This window comes from Lissotriton vulgaris, chromosome 4_1, assembly GCF_964263255.1.
Source record: "Lissotriton vulgaris chromosome 4_1, aLisVul1.2, whole genome shotgun sequence".
NCBI lineage: Eukaryota > Metazoa > Chordata > Amphibia > Caudata > Salamandridae > Lissotriton > Lissotriton vulgaris.
Genome location: NC_141691.1, coordinates 770166422 through 770184843, shown reverse-complemented (window position 1 = coordinate 770184843; position 18422 = coordinate 770166422). Strand labels below are relative to the sequence as shown.

General features: G+C 47.5%; 1 protein-coding gene across 4 annotated transcripts in view; it reads left to right on the top strand.

The window, feature by feature from the left end:
* KDM1B (lysine demethylase 1B) overlaps positions 1 to 18422 on the top strand; it is a 725553-nt gene that overhangs the window by 673518 nt on the left and 33613 nt on the right. For all 4 annotated transcript variants that reach the window (XM_086965107.1, XM_086965106.1, XM_086965105.1 and 1 more), the window contains one exon: positions 17096 to 17248. In XM_086965107.1, coding sequence (XP_086821233.1) covers positions 17096 to 17248 — 153 coding nt within the window. The remainder of the gene's footprint in view (positions 1 to 17095; positions 17249 to 18422) is intronic.

The following is an 18422-nucleotide window of genomic DNA, read 5'->3' as shown; positions in this document are numbered from 1 at the left end:
CCCCGGGGAGATGCATGAGGCAGCGGTAGTGGTTATACCGAAGCCGGGGAAAGACAAGATGGAGTGCAGCGCATATAGGCCTATTTCTCTGCTGAATGTAGATATTAAACTATACACTAGCATCCTAGCGGCCCGCCTGGCACCATATAGGGCCCAACTGATTGAGCCCGACCAGGCCGGCTTTGTACCGCAGAGGCAGACTAGTGATAACACCAAACGCATCCTACACTTGATAGAGAAGGCATCTCGTACCCAGGGCGAATACATGCTCCTGGTCATCGATGCGGAGAAGGCCTTTCATAGGGTGCATTGGCCCTATCTTGAGATGGTACAAATGGCCGCCGGCTTCGGCGAGAAATTTCGAACTCTAGTTTTAAACTGCTACCGCTTCCCCATGGCTACTGTCCGAGTTAATGGTCATACGTCCTCTCGCTTCCCAATCGGCAGGGGTACAAGGCAGGGATGCCCCCCTGTCACCCCTCCTTTTTGCGCTCTACATGGAGCCCTTGCCGCTGCGAGTTCGAAGGCATCCCCTCCTAACTGGGATTAAATTTGGCGGAGATGTCCACACTATTAGCTTATACGCAGATGACATTCTGCTTTCCTTATCAGAGCCAGTGGCAGCCCTGCGCTCCCTATTCATTGAGCTAGATAGCTTTGCACGCGGATCAGGGTTTAAAATCAACATGGACAAATCCATGGCCCTGGATGTTTCCCTCTCCCCGCACACCCTTACCTTTCTCCAGGAGGAACACCCGGTGCAATGGGCGACTGCTGCGATACCCTTTTTAGGTATCCAATTGGCCCCCACTATCCAAGCTACCGCTGACATCAACTATTCTACACTCCGCGGTCGCATACGCTCAGAACTAACTAGGTGGAAACACTGTACGATGTCTTGGTTAGGCAGGATTGCGGCTACCAAAATGACTATCCTCCCACAAATTTTATATCTTTTCCAGACTCTTCCTCTCTGACCTCCACCGGGCTGGATTCAACAGACTCAGGCAGACTTATCTCGCTTTATCTGGCATGGCCGTACACCCCACTTCCGACATAAGGTCGCAGAGCTCCTGCCAGGGGAGGGGGGGTAGGGGTACCAGACATCCAATTATATTACCATGCTGCCCAGCTTCGCTATATGGTGGAATGGCAGCGGTTGGAGTCCGAGAAACATTGGCTGTTCCAGGATCAGGCAGTTGCAGGTAGACCGCTGCAGGGAGTCCCATTTCTCCGCAAGCCTCACCGCCCACCCAACCTGTATGCTTCATTGATCACGGGCACTCTCATGGACTCGTGGGATCGAACCAATGTGTCCTCACAGCTGACCACCTATCCATCGCCTCTCACACCATTGTTTGACAATCCGGACTTCCAGCCTGGCATGGATGCGCGGGCCTTCCAGGCTTGGCGCTCTTCCCCCTGCAGGTTCCTAGGTCACCTCTTTGATTTAGACGGCGTTCTCCCCTTTCCGCAGCACAAAGAACACTATGATTTCCCAGAAAAGGAACATTTGCCATATCTCCAGATCCGACGCTGGGCACTACACCCACAAGTCAAACCACAGGCATAGCATCTACTGACCCCCTACGAGAAATGGTTAGTGACACGCACCTCCGATAAGAAGATAATTTCTGACCTCTATTGAATGCTTTTAGCCAACACCACTTACACACATAATGCGGGTCGGTTCAGCTGGGAACGAGATTTGGGCACAACACTGAGCCACCAGGAATGGGGAAAAATATATACCACAGGGCAAGACACTCCGCCTACCACATGGGCCTCACAGAAACCCTGACCAAGATTGTCACCTATTGGTATTACACACTGGAACGCGTACATCGCTTTGACCCCGACGGAGTGACCTATGTTGGAGGGGGTGTGGGGAGGTGGGTGCTTTGGAACACGTATTATGGAGCTGCACCTGCATACAATCATACTGGACCCAAGTGCTTGACAAAATTGATTTACACTTTGAGACCCAGCTCCCGAGATTCCCCTCCTATATTCTCTTAGGTCTCCCTAACCCATTGACATATCTGCTCAAATCCAGGAGGGGTCGACAAATCATGATTGCCCTGGGGTCGGCAGTACAAAATATCCTAGTATATTGGCGCTCCAACCAACTCCCTACGCACACTGGCTGGCTCCAGAGACTCTGGCTGGTGCTGGTTATGGAGAAACTCACGCTTACATTAGCCGGTAAGGGGTCAGAGTTTCCCGAGCTGTATCGGCCCTTCCTGATGCTACTGGTGTCGGAATTCCGGGAGTTAACATGTCCTCGATACTTGCGCTTGCTTCGCCTCCCTGATACACAGATACCGAGCAGCACCTCCAAGACATCTTGCAAGAAACAACATTGAATATCAGGCTGCTTTCTCTCTTTGCACTCCCTTTCCTTCTTTGCACTCCCTTTCCTTCTTCTATCCCTTCCTGGTTTCTTTAGTTCAAGGTGGACGAGGGGTGGGTGGGTTGGTTTTGGATGGGGGTAGGGTGTCAGAATGGGCTAGAAGGGGGGAGGGGGTTCTAGTTTTCTGTTTGTCCCTGTTTGTTTAGAGGACCCGCTCCATGCTTATTACCTATGGTAACGACGCAACATGGTATAGTTGCCTCTTTGCACATCATTGAGGGACTGAGGGGCTCTGTTTCTTATTTGTGCTGAAATCAATAAAAAGATTTAAACCATAAAGTCATAAATGTGCTGTATGGATGTTCCTAGAACTTAGTTTATGGTAATTTATTTAGTCTGAAGTAGAGTCTCTGAAACGTAATGTTTTTAGATTCAACACAGTACTTACAGAGAACACAGTTATTCCTACTGTGCGTGGTATCTGCAAGCATTGCAACATTATAAAAAATTTACTAATTGTGAAGAGTCATAATCATAGACCCTTTCATGTGGTGTTGCACAGTTTATTAAAAACCAAATTACTGTAAATCATACCAAATGGAAAATGTATATGTTTTCATCTACAGTGTTACAAAAGTAGCAACTATAGTCTGTCTAGTCCTTGTGCATTTTATTGTTCATTGAGGCAAGGCATGATGCATTTTTAAATTATTCTCTCAAATGAACAGATCAGTATCTTCTAGTATTCATTCAGCACATGGATTCCCAAGCTGTATAAAAGCCACAGAAACATCATATCCACCCATATGGCTATTGGTGTATTACTTGTAAAGTATTCATTCAGTTTAACATACTGTGCCTCGTGGCCCATGTCTAGCTCCCTATTTGGTCACAATCCATCTTATTCTATAGGTTAGTTGAATCCCAAGACTCCCTTCATTGGAGCAGTGTCCTCACCCATTGTGATCAGAATAGTTTCAAAGGCCAACCCCAGAATGGTCCAAGCCTCTCCAGCACATTTGGCTTCTTCTCTAGATTGCCTTGTTTGTTTTCAGGTCATATTGCATTTATTTGCAATTACCTTATCTTCTGCATCTGAGGCAGTTCCAATATGTACACCAGTGGATCAATCAATCAATCAATCAATCAAGGCATTTATAGAGCGCACTACTCACCCGGAGGGTCTCAAGGCGCTTGGGGGGGGGGGGGGGGGGGGGGGGGGCCGCTCCTGCTCGAACAGCCAGGTCTTGAGTTTCTTCCTGAAGGAGAGGTGGTCTTGGGTCAGGCGAAGGTCGGGAGGGAGGGTGTTCCAGGTCTTGGCGGCCAGGTAGGAGAAGGACCTTCCTCCTGTTGTCGCTCTTCGGATGCGGGGGACGGCGGCGAGGGCGTGGTTGGTCGATCGGAGGTGGCGTTTGGGAGCGTAGAAGTTGAGGCGGTTGTTGAGGTAGCTCGGGCCTTGGTCGTGTAGGGCTTTGTGTGCGTGGGTGAGGAGACGGAAGGTGATTCTCTTGTTGACGGGGAGCCAGTGCAGGTCTCTCAGATGTCCGGAGATGTGGCTGCGTCTGGGGATGTCGAGGATGAGTCTGGCTGAGGCGTTCTGGATCCGCTGGAGTCTCTTCTGGAGCTTGGCGGTGGTTCCGGCGTAGAGGGCGTTGCCGTAGTCCAGTCGGCTGGTGACGAGGGCCTGGGTGACCGTCTTCCTGGTCTCGGTGGGGATCCACCGGAAGATCTTCCGTAGCATGCGCAGGATGTTAAAACAGGACGCGGAGACGGCGTTGACTTGTCTGGTCATGGAGAGGGAGGAGTCCAGGATGAAGCTCAGGTTGCGTGCGTGGTCTGTCGGTTTGGGTGCGGTGCCCAGGGCGGGGGGCCACCAGGAGTCGTCCCAGGCGGAGGGCGAGGAGCCCAGAATGAGGACTTCCGTCTTGTCTGAGTTCAGTTTCAGGCGGCTGGTCGTCATCCACTCGGCTACGTCTTTCATCCCTTCGTGGAGGTTGTTTCTGGCGGCGGCGGGGTTGTTGGTCAGGGAGAGGATCAGCTGGGTGTCGTCGGCGTAGGAGATGATGTTGAGGTTGTGTTGGCGTGCGATGGCCGCAAGGGGGCTCATGTAGACGTTGAAGAGGGTGGGGCTGAGCGAGGAGCCCGGAGGAACGCCGCAGATGACTTCCGTGGCTGCAGATCTGAACGGTGGTAGGCGGGCTCTCTGTGTCCTTCCAGCGAGGAAGGAGATGATCCACTCCAGTGCCTTCTCCTGGATTCCGATGTTGCTGAGGCGCTGCACTAGGGTGCGGTGGCAGACAGTGTCGAACGCCGCGGAGAGATCTAGGAGGATGAGGGTCGCTGTTTCACCGTTGTCCAGCAGGGCTCGGATGTCATCGGTGGCAGCGATGAGGGCGGTCTCGGTGCTGTGGATCACCTAGAAATGCTAAAATTCATAATGCCCTGCATAAACTTCCAAATCAGAGTCAATATGCATACTGTTGTATTACTGAAAAACTTATTTGTATTTTAAACCGCAGAATATTTGAGCAGATTGATTTCTAACAAATTCTAGTCCTGTTGAAGATACTTCATTACCTGGATGTTAATAATCTTGTGTTCCTATGAAAATCGACACCTGCAACAGTTTGGCAAAATAATAGGAAGCCTAGCCATGTACCCCCTGAGACTTACTTTGAATCAGGGTCCAAGGGTAATCAGAGGTTACCCAACATCAATTTTGACAGTTTGTGTTTATCACTGGTTGACCTCCATTTGATTGATCCATTGATCCCATTTACCACTTGATTGGCTCAAGCTGTCCCAGGCTTACTGAAGGCGGTGAAGCATGTTCGAGACACAGAATGCAATTTAGTCAATAGTAACCTCCAGTAAAGTTATTATACAGTCAGTTATTTACTTTAGAATAGACAAATACTTTAATACACATATGATTGATATGCTACAAATAAATGGAAGCCACAAAGTGAAAGCCAGGACTCCGTAGCACTTTCATTGCACCAGATCTGACCCCAAGCAGTAATAAAGGTCTCAAAAACTAAGTGATGTAGTTAAATTTACATTGGAGCCTATGACAAATATTAGTGTGGGGAAGATGTTTGTAAAGATTCTCCGAGGCTCTGAGGTGCAACCAAGGTTGAATCTAACAATCATCTTCAGCATTATGGGACTAAAATAAAGTAGCAGTTTTAGAGATGTACTTCAAGGCTACGGTTATGATCTTGACATTTTGGTTGCAGTGTTTTGCTTTTGATGTGTTTTAGTGGTCTTTCAATTAGCTCTTGTTATGCATTGAGCTCTGGCAGTTAAGTAGAAATTAATCCATTGGAGACCCTTGCTGTAGATTTGGACCTGATCCTTCCACCTTTGTGGGATAGAGTAGTCCACACTATGTAGAAGCTACATATAAATATATCTGGGGATAGCAATAGCCTCATGCCATACTGATCGACCTTACTCAAAAGTCTTTTTATTCTCTTGAAGAAAGTCTTCCAACTGACAAACTGCTACCTTTGCCAACACTTTTACTATGAAGGTTTGAAGTATTGATCTGAGTGTTCTGTGGCGCTTTTTCAGCAGTGTTGTGACCACACAATGCTTTATTTTCATTGGCACCACCCCTTTAGCCAATGATGTATTTACAGTGATAAAGATATAACTCCTGATTATGTCATCCTCTTTTATCATAGACGTAGGTGCACAAGAATCTGTAGGTGTTTGTTTTAAAAAATATATATTTTTATAATTTTTTCAGCACAGCAAAACAGACCAATAAAATAAAAAACATAAAAGCGGTCAGGCTTAACACAGAGAGAAAATAGCAGTAGTCCGATAATATAACACTGGTACACATAGTGGCAATATTAACCTCACCACACCCAACAAAGGGAGAGCAGCATCATAGTAAGAAGACAAAGGAGTCCACAGGAATGAGATGTACAAAATAGAGAGGTAAACGAGCAAAACCACCCTCCTGAGACACCTTATATGCACAGACCCCTGGTTCCCTCATTCAAAACAAGGTGGGAGAAGCAAATACATGAAAGAGAGGAAAAGCCTACTGATGAGAGCCAGCCGGGCCGCTAGAAGGGGAACTATCGACAAGCACCCTGCCCCCACAATCCATTCGCATGCAAGCCAACAAGATGGCGTTCCATGCTGGCAAAATGTGAACTTTCGAAATCCCCTCAATTTTCTCTTTATGAATTGCCGACCTCGTCAACTCTAATCACTTGTTGTAAGAGCCTGGACAGACTTTCAATACAGTCAATTGCCTGCAGGCAAGCATTAAAGCCAGATCTAGAAACCTATTAGTAGCCTTTCTAGTTGCTGAGCGTTCATGAAGGCCTGGCAAGGATAAAGAAGGTCTCAGAGGAAATTCTCTGTCCATGGCCGCGCAAACCACCTTGAGGACAACTGTCCAATAGGGTAGTAAGATTGGGCAGGGCCCAGACCATGTTGAAGAAATCCATGTCCTCCATGTTTCACTGAGGACACTGAGGCTTCAGTAGGGAACATAACATGTATATGTTTGGGAATCAGATAGGCCCGTGCAGATAAAAGAACTGGATAAGTTTAGAGCGGGAATTTCTAGACACTTTAGATTTGGATTCCAGGATCCTCCTCCACGAGGAATCAGTGAGAGGCGATTCCAGGTCTGCCTCCCAACGTAACCAGAGAGCCAGGCGTGCCCCCTCTAGCTAAGCCCTTTACAGTAACATGACCACTTTTGTTCGACCGTATAAAGAAGAGATGACGCAGGTGGACATGTTCCGGGGGCTCCTCAACACCCACACCCCACCATTTCCGTATTTTGCATGTCAAGGCACCATGGTGGTGAAAATGGCCCACCGGTATATCTTAAGTTTCTTAGAGGACCGAAAAAGGACACAATTCCCCACGCCACTAGATCACCCAGGACATCAATCCCCACCGCCGGCCACTCACAGAAACCTGGCCTCCCTCCCGGGCGACTTCGCTGCCAGATCACAAAAAGACGAAGCTCAGGAGTATAGTTTTAGTGTTTAAGTCTGCCATAAGGCAGGAGCACAAACATACCATGCAGTCCTAATGAAGATATGTGAGGTCCGTACTCTGGAAGCAGGAGTAGGCTGCAGAGGGAAGCTCAGCAGGCAATCCCTGGAAGGAGAGCCACACTCAGCAGCTCATGCACCATCCCATAAAAAGGCCTGCCAACGTGCCACCCACTGGAGCTGTGCCACTAGGTAATACAGTTCCAAGTCTGGTCCAGCGCGACCTCCCTCGGCTACAGGCAGCCGCAATTTCCAGAGGACTACATGACGATGAAAGGTGTCCCAATAAAGCAAAAGAAGCAAGCCATCAATCTACTGAAAGAATTGTTGGGACAATTCCAACGGAAGTGGTGCAGACAAGTAGAGAGGTTGCAGCAATATAGTCATTTTGGAAACTGCCACTGACCGACAGAGACAATGCAGTCCAGAAGGCAAGGGAGCAACGCACCCCAGTCAACACATGCCCAAAGTTCCGTTCATACAAATAATCCCGGGAGCTGTAAACAGTCACGCCCAGGTACCAAACGGTATCGCACTCCCATCTCAACGTCGGAGCTGTGGGGATGGGACCACGTGCAGGGGCATCCCCTCTGAAGGGATAGACACATGACTTGGCCCAATTGACCTTGAGTCCCAATTGCACCCCATAGTCCGATAGAGCCGCTACGACCGCTAGGAGGTCGACATCTCTCCCCTTAAGATACAACAACACATTGTCCTCATATAGAGAGAGGAAAGTACAGTTAGAGGCAATGTGCAGGCCCCGATTTTGAAGTCCCAGGCAACCCATGCAGGCATAGGGCTCCATAGCCAATGCAAATAATAGAGGTGATAGTAAGCAACCCTTTTGAGTACCCCTCTCCTCTTCAAAGGCCTTCAAGATCAAAGGACCAGTATGGATCCTAGCAAGAGAGCCACAATAAAGAAGCTTTGTCCATTGATAAAGTTGCTCACCCAAGCCCATGCCAAGCATCTTAGCATACAGGAAGCCCCAGCGGAGCGAGTCAAAAGCCTGCTGAATGTTGACCGAGATGACCAGAGTCTCTGGTGGGAGGTACTCCTGACGGTCTAAGTCTAGAAACAATTGCCGGATGTTAGGTATAGTGCTACGTGAGGAAATTAAACCTGTTTGACCCGTTGGACTAAAGAGCACATATAAGGGCGTAACCGAGTTGCCTTGATTATACTTAAAATGTTGTCATCTGTATTACGCATAGAGAGAGGGCAGTAAGAATCAAGAAAAAGGGGTCCTTATTTTAGGGAGTGATACAATGGCTGCTTCCCACAGCGAGGGCAGGAGCTGACCACGCTGCGGAGTCATCGAAAAGCGGCACCAGTCTAGTAACAAGGTCTAACTTGTAAGCCATGTAAAATTCTATTGGAAACCGATCTAGACCAGGCACCTTACCCCTCACCATCTCTTTAATTTCTCCCTGTGTGTTTCCTGCTCGGTAATTCCCACACCCAGTTGATCTGCCGCCACCTACTGAAGGGACACTGGAGAAGCATCCGCAATATTGCCCAGCTTTCCCACCTCATCACTCGCCACAGGAGTACAATTCCCAATAATATTGCAGAAAAATTGCATTGATTTCCTCCTGCATGAAGACATTACACCTTGATGGACCACGTAACTGAAGTATAGAATGACCGCCCCCAGCATTCCGCAACAGCCAAGCGAGCATCCTGTCTGATTTATCCTGCTCTGCATGTGCCCTAGGCGTATTTGCCATATAATCAAAGCAGCAAAGGCGTTCCACAAGCGCAAACAGCCTCTCCCGCTCCTTCTTCAGAGGTCCCCTACCATCTAGGGTCTTCCCCAGCCCATCCAGAAGACCATCGAGCACCGCCTCCTGCTATCGAATATCGGAAACGAGCTAAGTATGAACCCCCACTTTACTAGAAATACAATACCCCCAAATCACCACCTTTACAGCCTTCCATTCCACCCCCACCAACGAGGCAGAGCCAGCATTATCAGTCCAGTACCAAGAAATGTGCTCCCCCAATAAATCCTGGAAGGCCTGATCATCTAAAAGAGGGCGGATCAAAGTGCCAGGCAGGTACACTAGGCATGGAGGTGGACCTTTGAGACGTGCCCAGCATGTGAGTTTGGTCAGAATATGTTTTCACCAAACATTCCAGTCCCACCACTCTGATTGATATATATATATATAAATATATATATCCAATCAAGGCGAACCTCAAGATCATGTAGTCCAGACCGGTAGGAGTACGCACAAACTCCCGGGTGAAAAACCAGCCAAAAGTCCACTACATCCCACTCTCCAGAACATAAACGTGCCACCGCTACCAGCCTGCCTGCAGGCGCACCCCGAAATGGGCAGATGTGAGCGATCTGTACTTAAATCATCAACACAGTTCCCACCCCACACCCTCCACTCGGAGAACATTATAGGGAGCAGTGGAGTGAAGCTGGTAAGAAACGTTGACTGATCCTTATTTGGCATATAAATATTTAAGAGAGCAACATCCCTACCATTCAGACACTCCAATACCAGGACATAACGACCCTCCGGGTCTGCAACTACCATATGCATGCGGACTAGGACCCCATGCCTTATCTAAAAAAGAGCGCCCGCGAAAAGGAAGAATAAGAAGTAGCATAGAGCTGGTACTGCCAGCGTCCCTGAAGAGTGCGACCCTAAGTCTCTGTAAGGTAGGTCTCCTGAAGGAACGCAACATGGACCCCACGCCATTACAGGTAGGACAAGACATTATAGTGTTCATAGGGAGAAGAGACCCCCGCACATTCCATGTAAGCAACTTAATTTGCGTAGCCATGACTGACAAACCAGGAAGAAAAAGAGAAACCCAGAGGACCCACTGATAACAGAAATTCACATACCCAAACGGGCCCCACTGCATGTGCTCGGTGTTTCAGCCTGCCCGCCCCGTCCGACTCAGTATCCAATACCGTTGAGCGGAGGGCGGGACAGGTAAGAGCCACACGCCCAGACACCCAGAGACAGCCGAGCGGTTAGCGCTCTAGCCTCACATCTGAAAGGGCTATTTAGGCGGCGAGGAGGCTTGGCTGATTGCGGTAAGGGAACGACAGTGGCAGTGTCTCCCGACCCCGCTTGGCGCCAGGTAACATTTTGAGAGTGGAACACTCTGAATAGCATTGCGGATCATGCTGTAAACTCTGTCACTTTTTAGAATTGATTACAATTTTGAAATATCACTTTCGCTGTGTAAAATTGATAACGAATTTTAAACCACCCACGCTGTGCTGATATTGAAATTGACTACTAATTTTAATCACTCACTCACCGCGCACCTACGATCTTCCCCGGAGCTGCAAGGGGCATTGGGGCTCATTTCGAAGTCTGTGCTCGGTGTTTCAGCCTGCCCGCCCCTGTCCGACTCGGTATCCAATACCGTTGAGCGGAGGGAGGGACAGGTAAGAGCCAGACATGCCCAGACAGTCGAGCAGTTAGCCCTTTCAGATGTGAGGCTAGAGCGCTATTTAGCCACTCGTCGGCGCAAGCGTGCAGCGGTTGCGCGCAGAGGGGCGCCTATGTCAGTGCCTAAGACGAGCCAAAGACTAGCCCGTCTGCACCCGTCCGCGACAGGGCCAGGGGCCAGGGACTATGGCAATATCCACCGATGCCCTAGGAACTGTTCCTAGCACCCAGAGAACCTATACATCTCAGGTACTTTTTGGTATACAAGACAGTCTCCCGAGGGGTTGTAGCAAGAGGGTGGATGTCAGTTTGAAAGGCCCGTTCTCCTGCAACAATTGTAAAGCCCAGTTCCATACATTACTTGAGGACAGGACCCCTACTGGCAGCCAGTCACAGATGCAACCATTCGATAGGGAGCCGATAGATGGTAACACCGCCCAAATTCACAGGGTGGATGCTGACACATCTCTAGGGAGCAAGAATCTGCTCTGTAACATCAGATCTCTATCTAAACATTCCACAGAGGTATGGGACCTTATCTCTTCTGAAGAACCCGATATATGCTTCCTGACAGAAACATGGCTAAAGCCCCACTCGGTCCCTGCTATAACCTTAGGAATCCCAGCTGGGTATAAAATAGTTAGGTTAGACCGGCCTATTAAGACAGGAGGGGGAATAGCAATTGTTCATAAGCAGGAAATAGACATCTCTGTGATTGAAGGACTATGTACCCCCGAGCTAGAACTTCTGATTTTTAAAATCAAAACTGTGCCCAAAGGGAGCAGGAAAGGAGCTCTGGTATATCGCCCCCCAGGTCCATGTACCAATTTCTCCATTTCACTTGTAGAAGCATTAGCTCCTCATGTACATGAAAATAGTGACGTTCTGCTTCTAGGTGACTTCAATGTTCATAGTGAACAAGCAGAATGCAATGAGGCACAATCCCTATTAACGGATCTGTCCCTACTGGGACTGAAACAAGCGAATAGTGGCCCTACACATCAGGCAGGACACATCCTGGACTTGGTCCTGTCCAACTCCCCTCTGATTAAATGCTTGCCTCCATCTCAAGTAGAGTGGACTTATCATTTCATTATTGAATTGTATACTCCTATTGTGAACCCCCCTTCAACCTGTCGGATTACCTTACCTAGTAAAAGGAGACAATGGCACAAAATGACTCAGGAGTCTTTTAAAGACAGATATGTAGAATCCACCCTGATCCCTACTGAGAACATTGAGACTGCTCTGGTTAAATTTGAAGGGGCGATTGCTGCAGCAGTAAATGACATTGCACTGTTAAAACAATTTAAGTCTCGCCCAGCACATAAACAAGAAGTCTGGTTCTCAGAGCATCTAAGATCGCTAAAACAAGCAGCTAGAAACTTGAAAAGAAATGGAGAGCATCCCATTTGGCCGAGGACAAAAAATGTTATTGGAACTCCCTCACCACATATCACAAAGCCATTTGCGCTGCACGGAAAAATCACATTGCATCCCAGCTCATGGCTGTGGGAAACACTCCAAGAGTACTATATCAAATCCTACAATCTTTCGTGAAACCCATGGCTTGTGAGAGTTCTGAGCTGGCGTCACAACAACTTTGCGACGAGATCTCGCTATTTTTTACCAAAAAAATAGATGGGATATATGATAAAATCATTAGCTCAATTCAGTCTTTTAGTGGAGGAAAGTCGCCACCTCTGACAGCTGTAGAACCCCCTTCTTCCACCCACTCCCTTGACCTGTTTCCCCCTATCTCTTTAGAAGAGGTAATATCGTTAACTTCTCAGAATAAGAGTGGATGCCCAACTGACATCATTCCGGCAAGATTAATGCCCATGCTCGCCAATGATCTAGGTCCTGGGATTCAAAAACTCGTTAACCTCTCTTTAAACACAGGGGAAGTCCCCAATGAGTGGAAAAAGGCTCTGATTAGACCAATCAGGAAAAACCCTGCAATCCCCTGGACAGAACTAGCCAACCTAAGGCCAATATCCCTGCTCCCTTTCTTAGGCAAGCTCATTGAGAAGCATGTCAATCGTCATCTGTCCAACTATATCGAACTAGCAGGAGGGCTGGACTATTCCCAATCGGGGTTTAGGCCAAAACACAGTACCGAGACCACCTTGATGTCAGTCGCAGACGATCTACATATGTATCCGGACAAGGGTTTTTCCGTGATCCTGGTACTATTGTACCTGTCTGCGGCATTTGACACTGTGTCACATAACATCTTGACAACTCGGCTGGCCAATATTGGCTTGGAACATAAGGCACTCACCTGGCTAAAGAGTTTCTTATCCAACCGCACCCAACGTGTGACCATGGGTGCCTATCGCTCAGAGGAGGTTGAGATCTTGAAAGGGGTGCCACAGGGCTCTTGTTTGAGGCTCACCCTTTTCAACATCTATGTGGCACCCCTGGCCAATATCATGCGAACATATGGCTTCATTCCGGTGTCTTACGCCGATGACACTCCTCTCCTCTTCCCTTTCAAAACCCTTACCACCGAGATTAAGAACTCTTTTTTCCCAGGGTATGAAGGCTGTGGCACATTGGATGTCATCCAATTGCCTTCAATGCAATGTCGGGAAGACCGAAGTTATGCTGTTCGGAGAGGTTAAACTCCTGTGGACCCTGGACTGGTGGCCACAAGACTTTGGACCAGTTCCAGAACCTAAACAGGTCGTAAAAAACCTAGGAATCCGATTGGATCAGGAGCTCTCACTGAAACAGCATAGCAATTACGTTGTGGATTCATGCTTCCACGTAATTGGCCTTCTACGAAAAGTGTTCCCACTACTCCCTGATTCAGTCAGAAAAACATTGGCGCAGGCTCTTGTCTTAAGCCGTATAGATTATTGCAATGGCCGGTTTCTGTCTGATAACGATGGAGTTCTGGCAAAACTCCAAGTGGTTCAGAATACTGCAGCTCGGCTGGTCCTAAACGCCCCTCCCGAACTCCTTCCAAACCACTGCTGGCGAAACTTCATTGGCTGCCTGTTAAACAGAGAACCAAATTCAAAGCATGCTGCATAATTCATAAAAGCCTTAATGGATTCGGCCCTGCATATCTAGTAAACAAATTCACTCCCTATATTCCCACACGCTCCCTCAGGTCCAGTGACCAAGGCATACTATGTGTCCCCCGGGCAAAGAAGGTTAGACAAGGTGGCAGGGCTTTGTATGTGGCTGGGCCCTCATTATGGAACAGTCTCCCCAGAGCTCTCAGACAGTGCTCAGAACATTGATCATTTAGGAAACAACTTTTTTGTTCCAATTTTAGCATACATTCTACCTGGTTTTCCTCCCCCTTTGTTGTTGTGGCTGCCAAAGGCGCAGAGATACTCCTCCGGGAGTCGAATCTAGCGCGATACAAACCCGCAAATAAATAAAATAAATAACAGAGCTTCACAGCCTCATACATAACACTGCCAGCAAACAAACAAATACACAAAAAATAGAAACCAAACAGTTCCCCCAAAATGTACGTTGTCTTTTGACTGGGCAAGCAGGGAAGATCAAGGAATACAGCAGGCCCATGTCACATAGCTTCTTCTTGACAACCATTAAGGATGCCCTCTACATTTGAACCTGAAGGGTGAAGTCCGAGTTCAGCAACACTTTGGCATTGCCCACAGCAAATGGGCTGTGTGCCTAGGCCTGCTGAAGGAGATGATCCCTGTCCCTAAAATACAGAAAGCAGGTCACCACAAGACACAGTGGTGTCCTGGGGCGAGGCTCCCACGCCGGCACCCAGTGCATCATTCTAAGGCATAAAAGTTGGAGAGATCTTTGGGGGCCACAACCTCCTAGAGCCAGGTGTCAAGGAAAGCCAGCAGAGAATGCCCCTCAGCATGTTCAGATAGCCCCACAATGCACATGTTATTATGCCTAGCCCGACCTTCCTGGTCAACCAAGCGGCCCACCAATCACTTATTCTGTGCCATTAGAGCAGGAATACGATGATCCGGTAACTAATCCGCTGGAGCGAGGATCTGCATCTCGGTTTCCCATTCCGAAACCTTCACTGACTACTCACAGATCGGACCCAACTCAACTAAAAGGGAGTTGGTTTACCTAAGCATTAACCAGAAGCTTCAGTGGTGACCAGAAGCTTATCAAATTGTCGTTCATATACGCCATATCTCCACCGCCAGCGCCCTGCTTGATCCCCTGCAGAGGGTCGTTCATGCTGCCCCATGCTGGCACCAAGAGAGGGCACAGAACCCCAGGAAGCACAACGAGCTGAGACTCAGGAAGAATTTCCCACTTCCCTGGCTGCACAAAAGGTAGCAAATCAACAAAAGACTGGGGAAACGAAAAGGAGGGCAGAAGAGTACAGAATCAGTCAAGCAAGGCGGTTGCTCCACAAGACAACACACCACTCACCCCCAGGCTAAGTAACAGCGGCAGGCAAGTGATGACTGCAGACACTTGCAGGGTCCCCCTCAATAGACTCCGCAGCATGCGCTGGCCCCACGTCATAAGCACAGCATAGGACCTAGTCTTACCCAATTCAACTCACCACCAATGGCCAATAGGGAGCTGCACAGCACTGGAGTACCGCGGCCAAAGGGGCAGTGGGGTGATAGGGCCAACTAATCCACAGGCCTCTCCCAGCAGAAATAACACGAGGTGCACAAGTCCACAAAAGCACCTAGTCTTAGGAAGGAGCAGCAGTGAAAATGGCCTTGGGAAGCCAGGCGGGCCACAAATCTTTACCTGGGTATAAAATTGTAGAACGGGTCACAGGTGGCTCCGAAGTCTGCTGGCCCCCACTGGTATGCACAGAAGGAGGGGCGCCTCATGCCTGCATGAATTCTCTGCTGCGGACAAGAACAGCGATCAGCGGGGAGATGCTATTTTAATGAAAGCGAAGCCTGGAAGTTACAACTGCCCCACAGCCAATTTCCACACCCCCGGAACACCTAAGTCGAGTCTCTGAGGTCCCTAAATCAGCAGAGCCCCCACAAATCTGTTAAGAAGCAGAGCAGGGAGGCAGAAGCTGCTGTGCGAAGTTGGGGAGATCACGGGAGGCGGGATCTCCATTGCTCGCTTTCCTCTGACATGGCGGCTGGGTCCACCCCCCAGGAATCTCTTGGTGGTTATTATGGCTTTGTTTCTTTGAAAGTGGTCTGCAGAGGTGAGGATAAATGTGTACAAAGCAGAAGATAAAAAGTACGGGATTAGACAGCAGCAATATGTAGGGTGAAGAGACTCTTGAAGAGAGAGTTCAAAGGGTGAGGGAAAGGCTGCATAGTGAATGAGGAGAAGCTGCACAGAGAATATGGGAACGAATAGCACAGGATGAGTGCGAGACATTGCAAAGGGTAGGGAAGATGGAAAGAAGAGGATGGTGATAGTTGAAGTAGAAAAGGGTTGTGTAGGTTTAGAATACAGGATGAGAGGAGAGATTGAGTGTAAAGTATTATTGGTAAATTATTACTAAAGTAAAATGGGAGCTGAAGAGTAACGTTTAAGAGAGATACTTGGGAACATTAAAATTATTTCTTACTCCCTCTATTCAAAAAGCTTTGTTTTGCCTGAGCAGCCCACATTTATGTAGTTTATCTTATCTACCTCAGTATCTTCAGTGAGCTTGCACCTCCTCAAACAGCAGCAGCCATTTATGTTCCTTAAAAGATTGACAGACTTTCTCAAAGCCCTCTGATCATGACACATTTAGAGCATGTAGAGCACTTTTTTCCCAAACAAATGTTCAACACCTTCAACAAAGACCTATAATGAAAAGTTATGTTTTTTTTAGTTGCCTCATACAACATAGTCAAAACAATATTCATTTCAGATGACCGACAATATGTAACTTTCACCATCTAATTTATGGGGAGAACCTTAATAACACATTTACAGAATGTTTAGTTATTCCTTCAGGCTTGTTCCTTGGATGAATTTCCTGACTGCTATACTGACAAATATACAAGTCATTTAAAAGTGTACAAGTATGCCTGAATAACATATAAACATGTCTTAGGCATAATATGCAGATGTCAAGGGAACTGCCGTTCCAGTTTTTGCATCAGGGCTATACAAAGTTTGAAGTGTGTGGCAGAGGACTGCCATCATCTCCTTGTGTTTGTTTTGTTTGCACTAAGTTGCATTTACCATTCATATATTTAATTTCAAATCGGATTTCAGAATATATTTAACCTTCCCAGGTTTCTAACCCCTACTTCAATGGCAAAAAATATTGAAGAGAATATAAGTAGCCCTTTTGTGACAACAGTATAGCGTAATATATTTATTTGATCATGCAGGAAGTTCCAGACCCAACCAAGTATTTTGTCACCCGATGGAGCAAAGATCCCTGGGCACAGATGGCATACAGTTTTGTTAAGACTGGTGGAAGTGGAGAAGCATATGATATTCTTGCTGAGGATGTGCAAGGGAAAATATTTTTCGCCGGTGAGGTATGTCAGCTACATTTTACATTGTATTTGATTATTTTATGTTTAATGCAGATACAAACATTACTTACCTTCGGTAACAATATTTCTGGTGAAGACTCTACTTGCAGATTCCTCACTTATTGAATGCTTCTCCAGGTGCCAGACTAGTCTGGAAAATCTTCTCTGTAGCTCTTCCCTGATGTTGAGGCTACCAGGCTCCATTCAAGGCCAGAAGTGATGTTCCTGTGATGTCGCCAGTCCCATAAAGTGTTCTCACTATTGTTGCAATATCAGTTTCTCATCCATTTTTTTCACACTGCCCAAGCAGCAGGATGAGAATGACATCCAATCAGCTGGAGGGCACAACAGAAAAACCTTTTGGAACCTTATTATATGTTTTCGTACAGAATCATCCATCAAAAACTGGGAGATGAGGGATGGGTGAAGATTCTGCAGGAAGAGTATCTACCAGCAATATTGTTACTGAAGGTAAATAACTTTTTCTTCTTATGGATACTTTTAAGAAAGTAGGATCTGCTTTCATGGTTGCCCCCACTTTTTGCCTGGTGTCAGTATGTTTTTAGTGTAGTTTTCTGGACACTACTAATCAGGACCCCAGCATCAGTGCTCTCTCTCCCAAGCTGGCTTTGGTAGGTATTTGGTACCTCAACAATTGGCTACTGGTGTACCCTTAAGTGCCTAGTATATGGTACTAATATACCCAGGGATTAGGTACACCAGGGGTCTCCCATAGGCTGCAGCTTGTATTGTGCCACCTAAGGGAGTCCGCTCAAAACTCTGACTACAGGCCTGCCATTGCAGCCTGTGTAAAATGGTGATTGCACCTCTACCAACATATATAAGTTTCCTTATATCTGTGGTAACTACACTTGAAACTATAAGTCACCCCTATTGTAGGCCCTTCAGTCCTGAGAGCATGGTGCTTGGTTATACATGTGAGGGTGCCCCTGCATGAGCAGGGTACCCGTACTAACCCCGCAGTGGATTCTCCTGGCTGTGTAAGTGCGGACAGCCTTTTTAAGACATATAGTGGCCATCAGTCATTAAAAGATGTCTAACTTACCAGTACCTTGTATTTTCTTCCACAGGAAACCATTGACTGTTTTTCTGTGAAATTTCTTCTGTGTCGATTTTTGCAAACTACAAATATTCTTTAAAAATCGTACCACCTCCC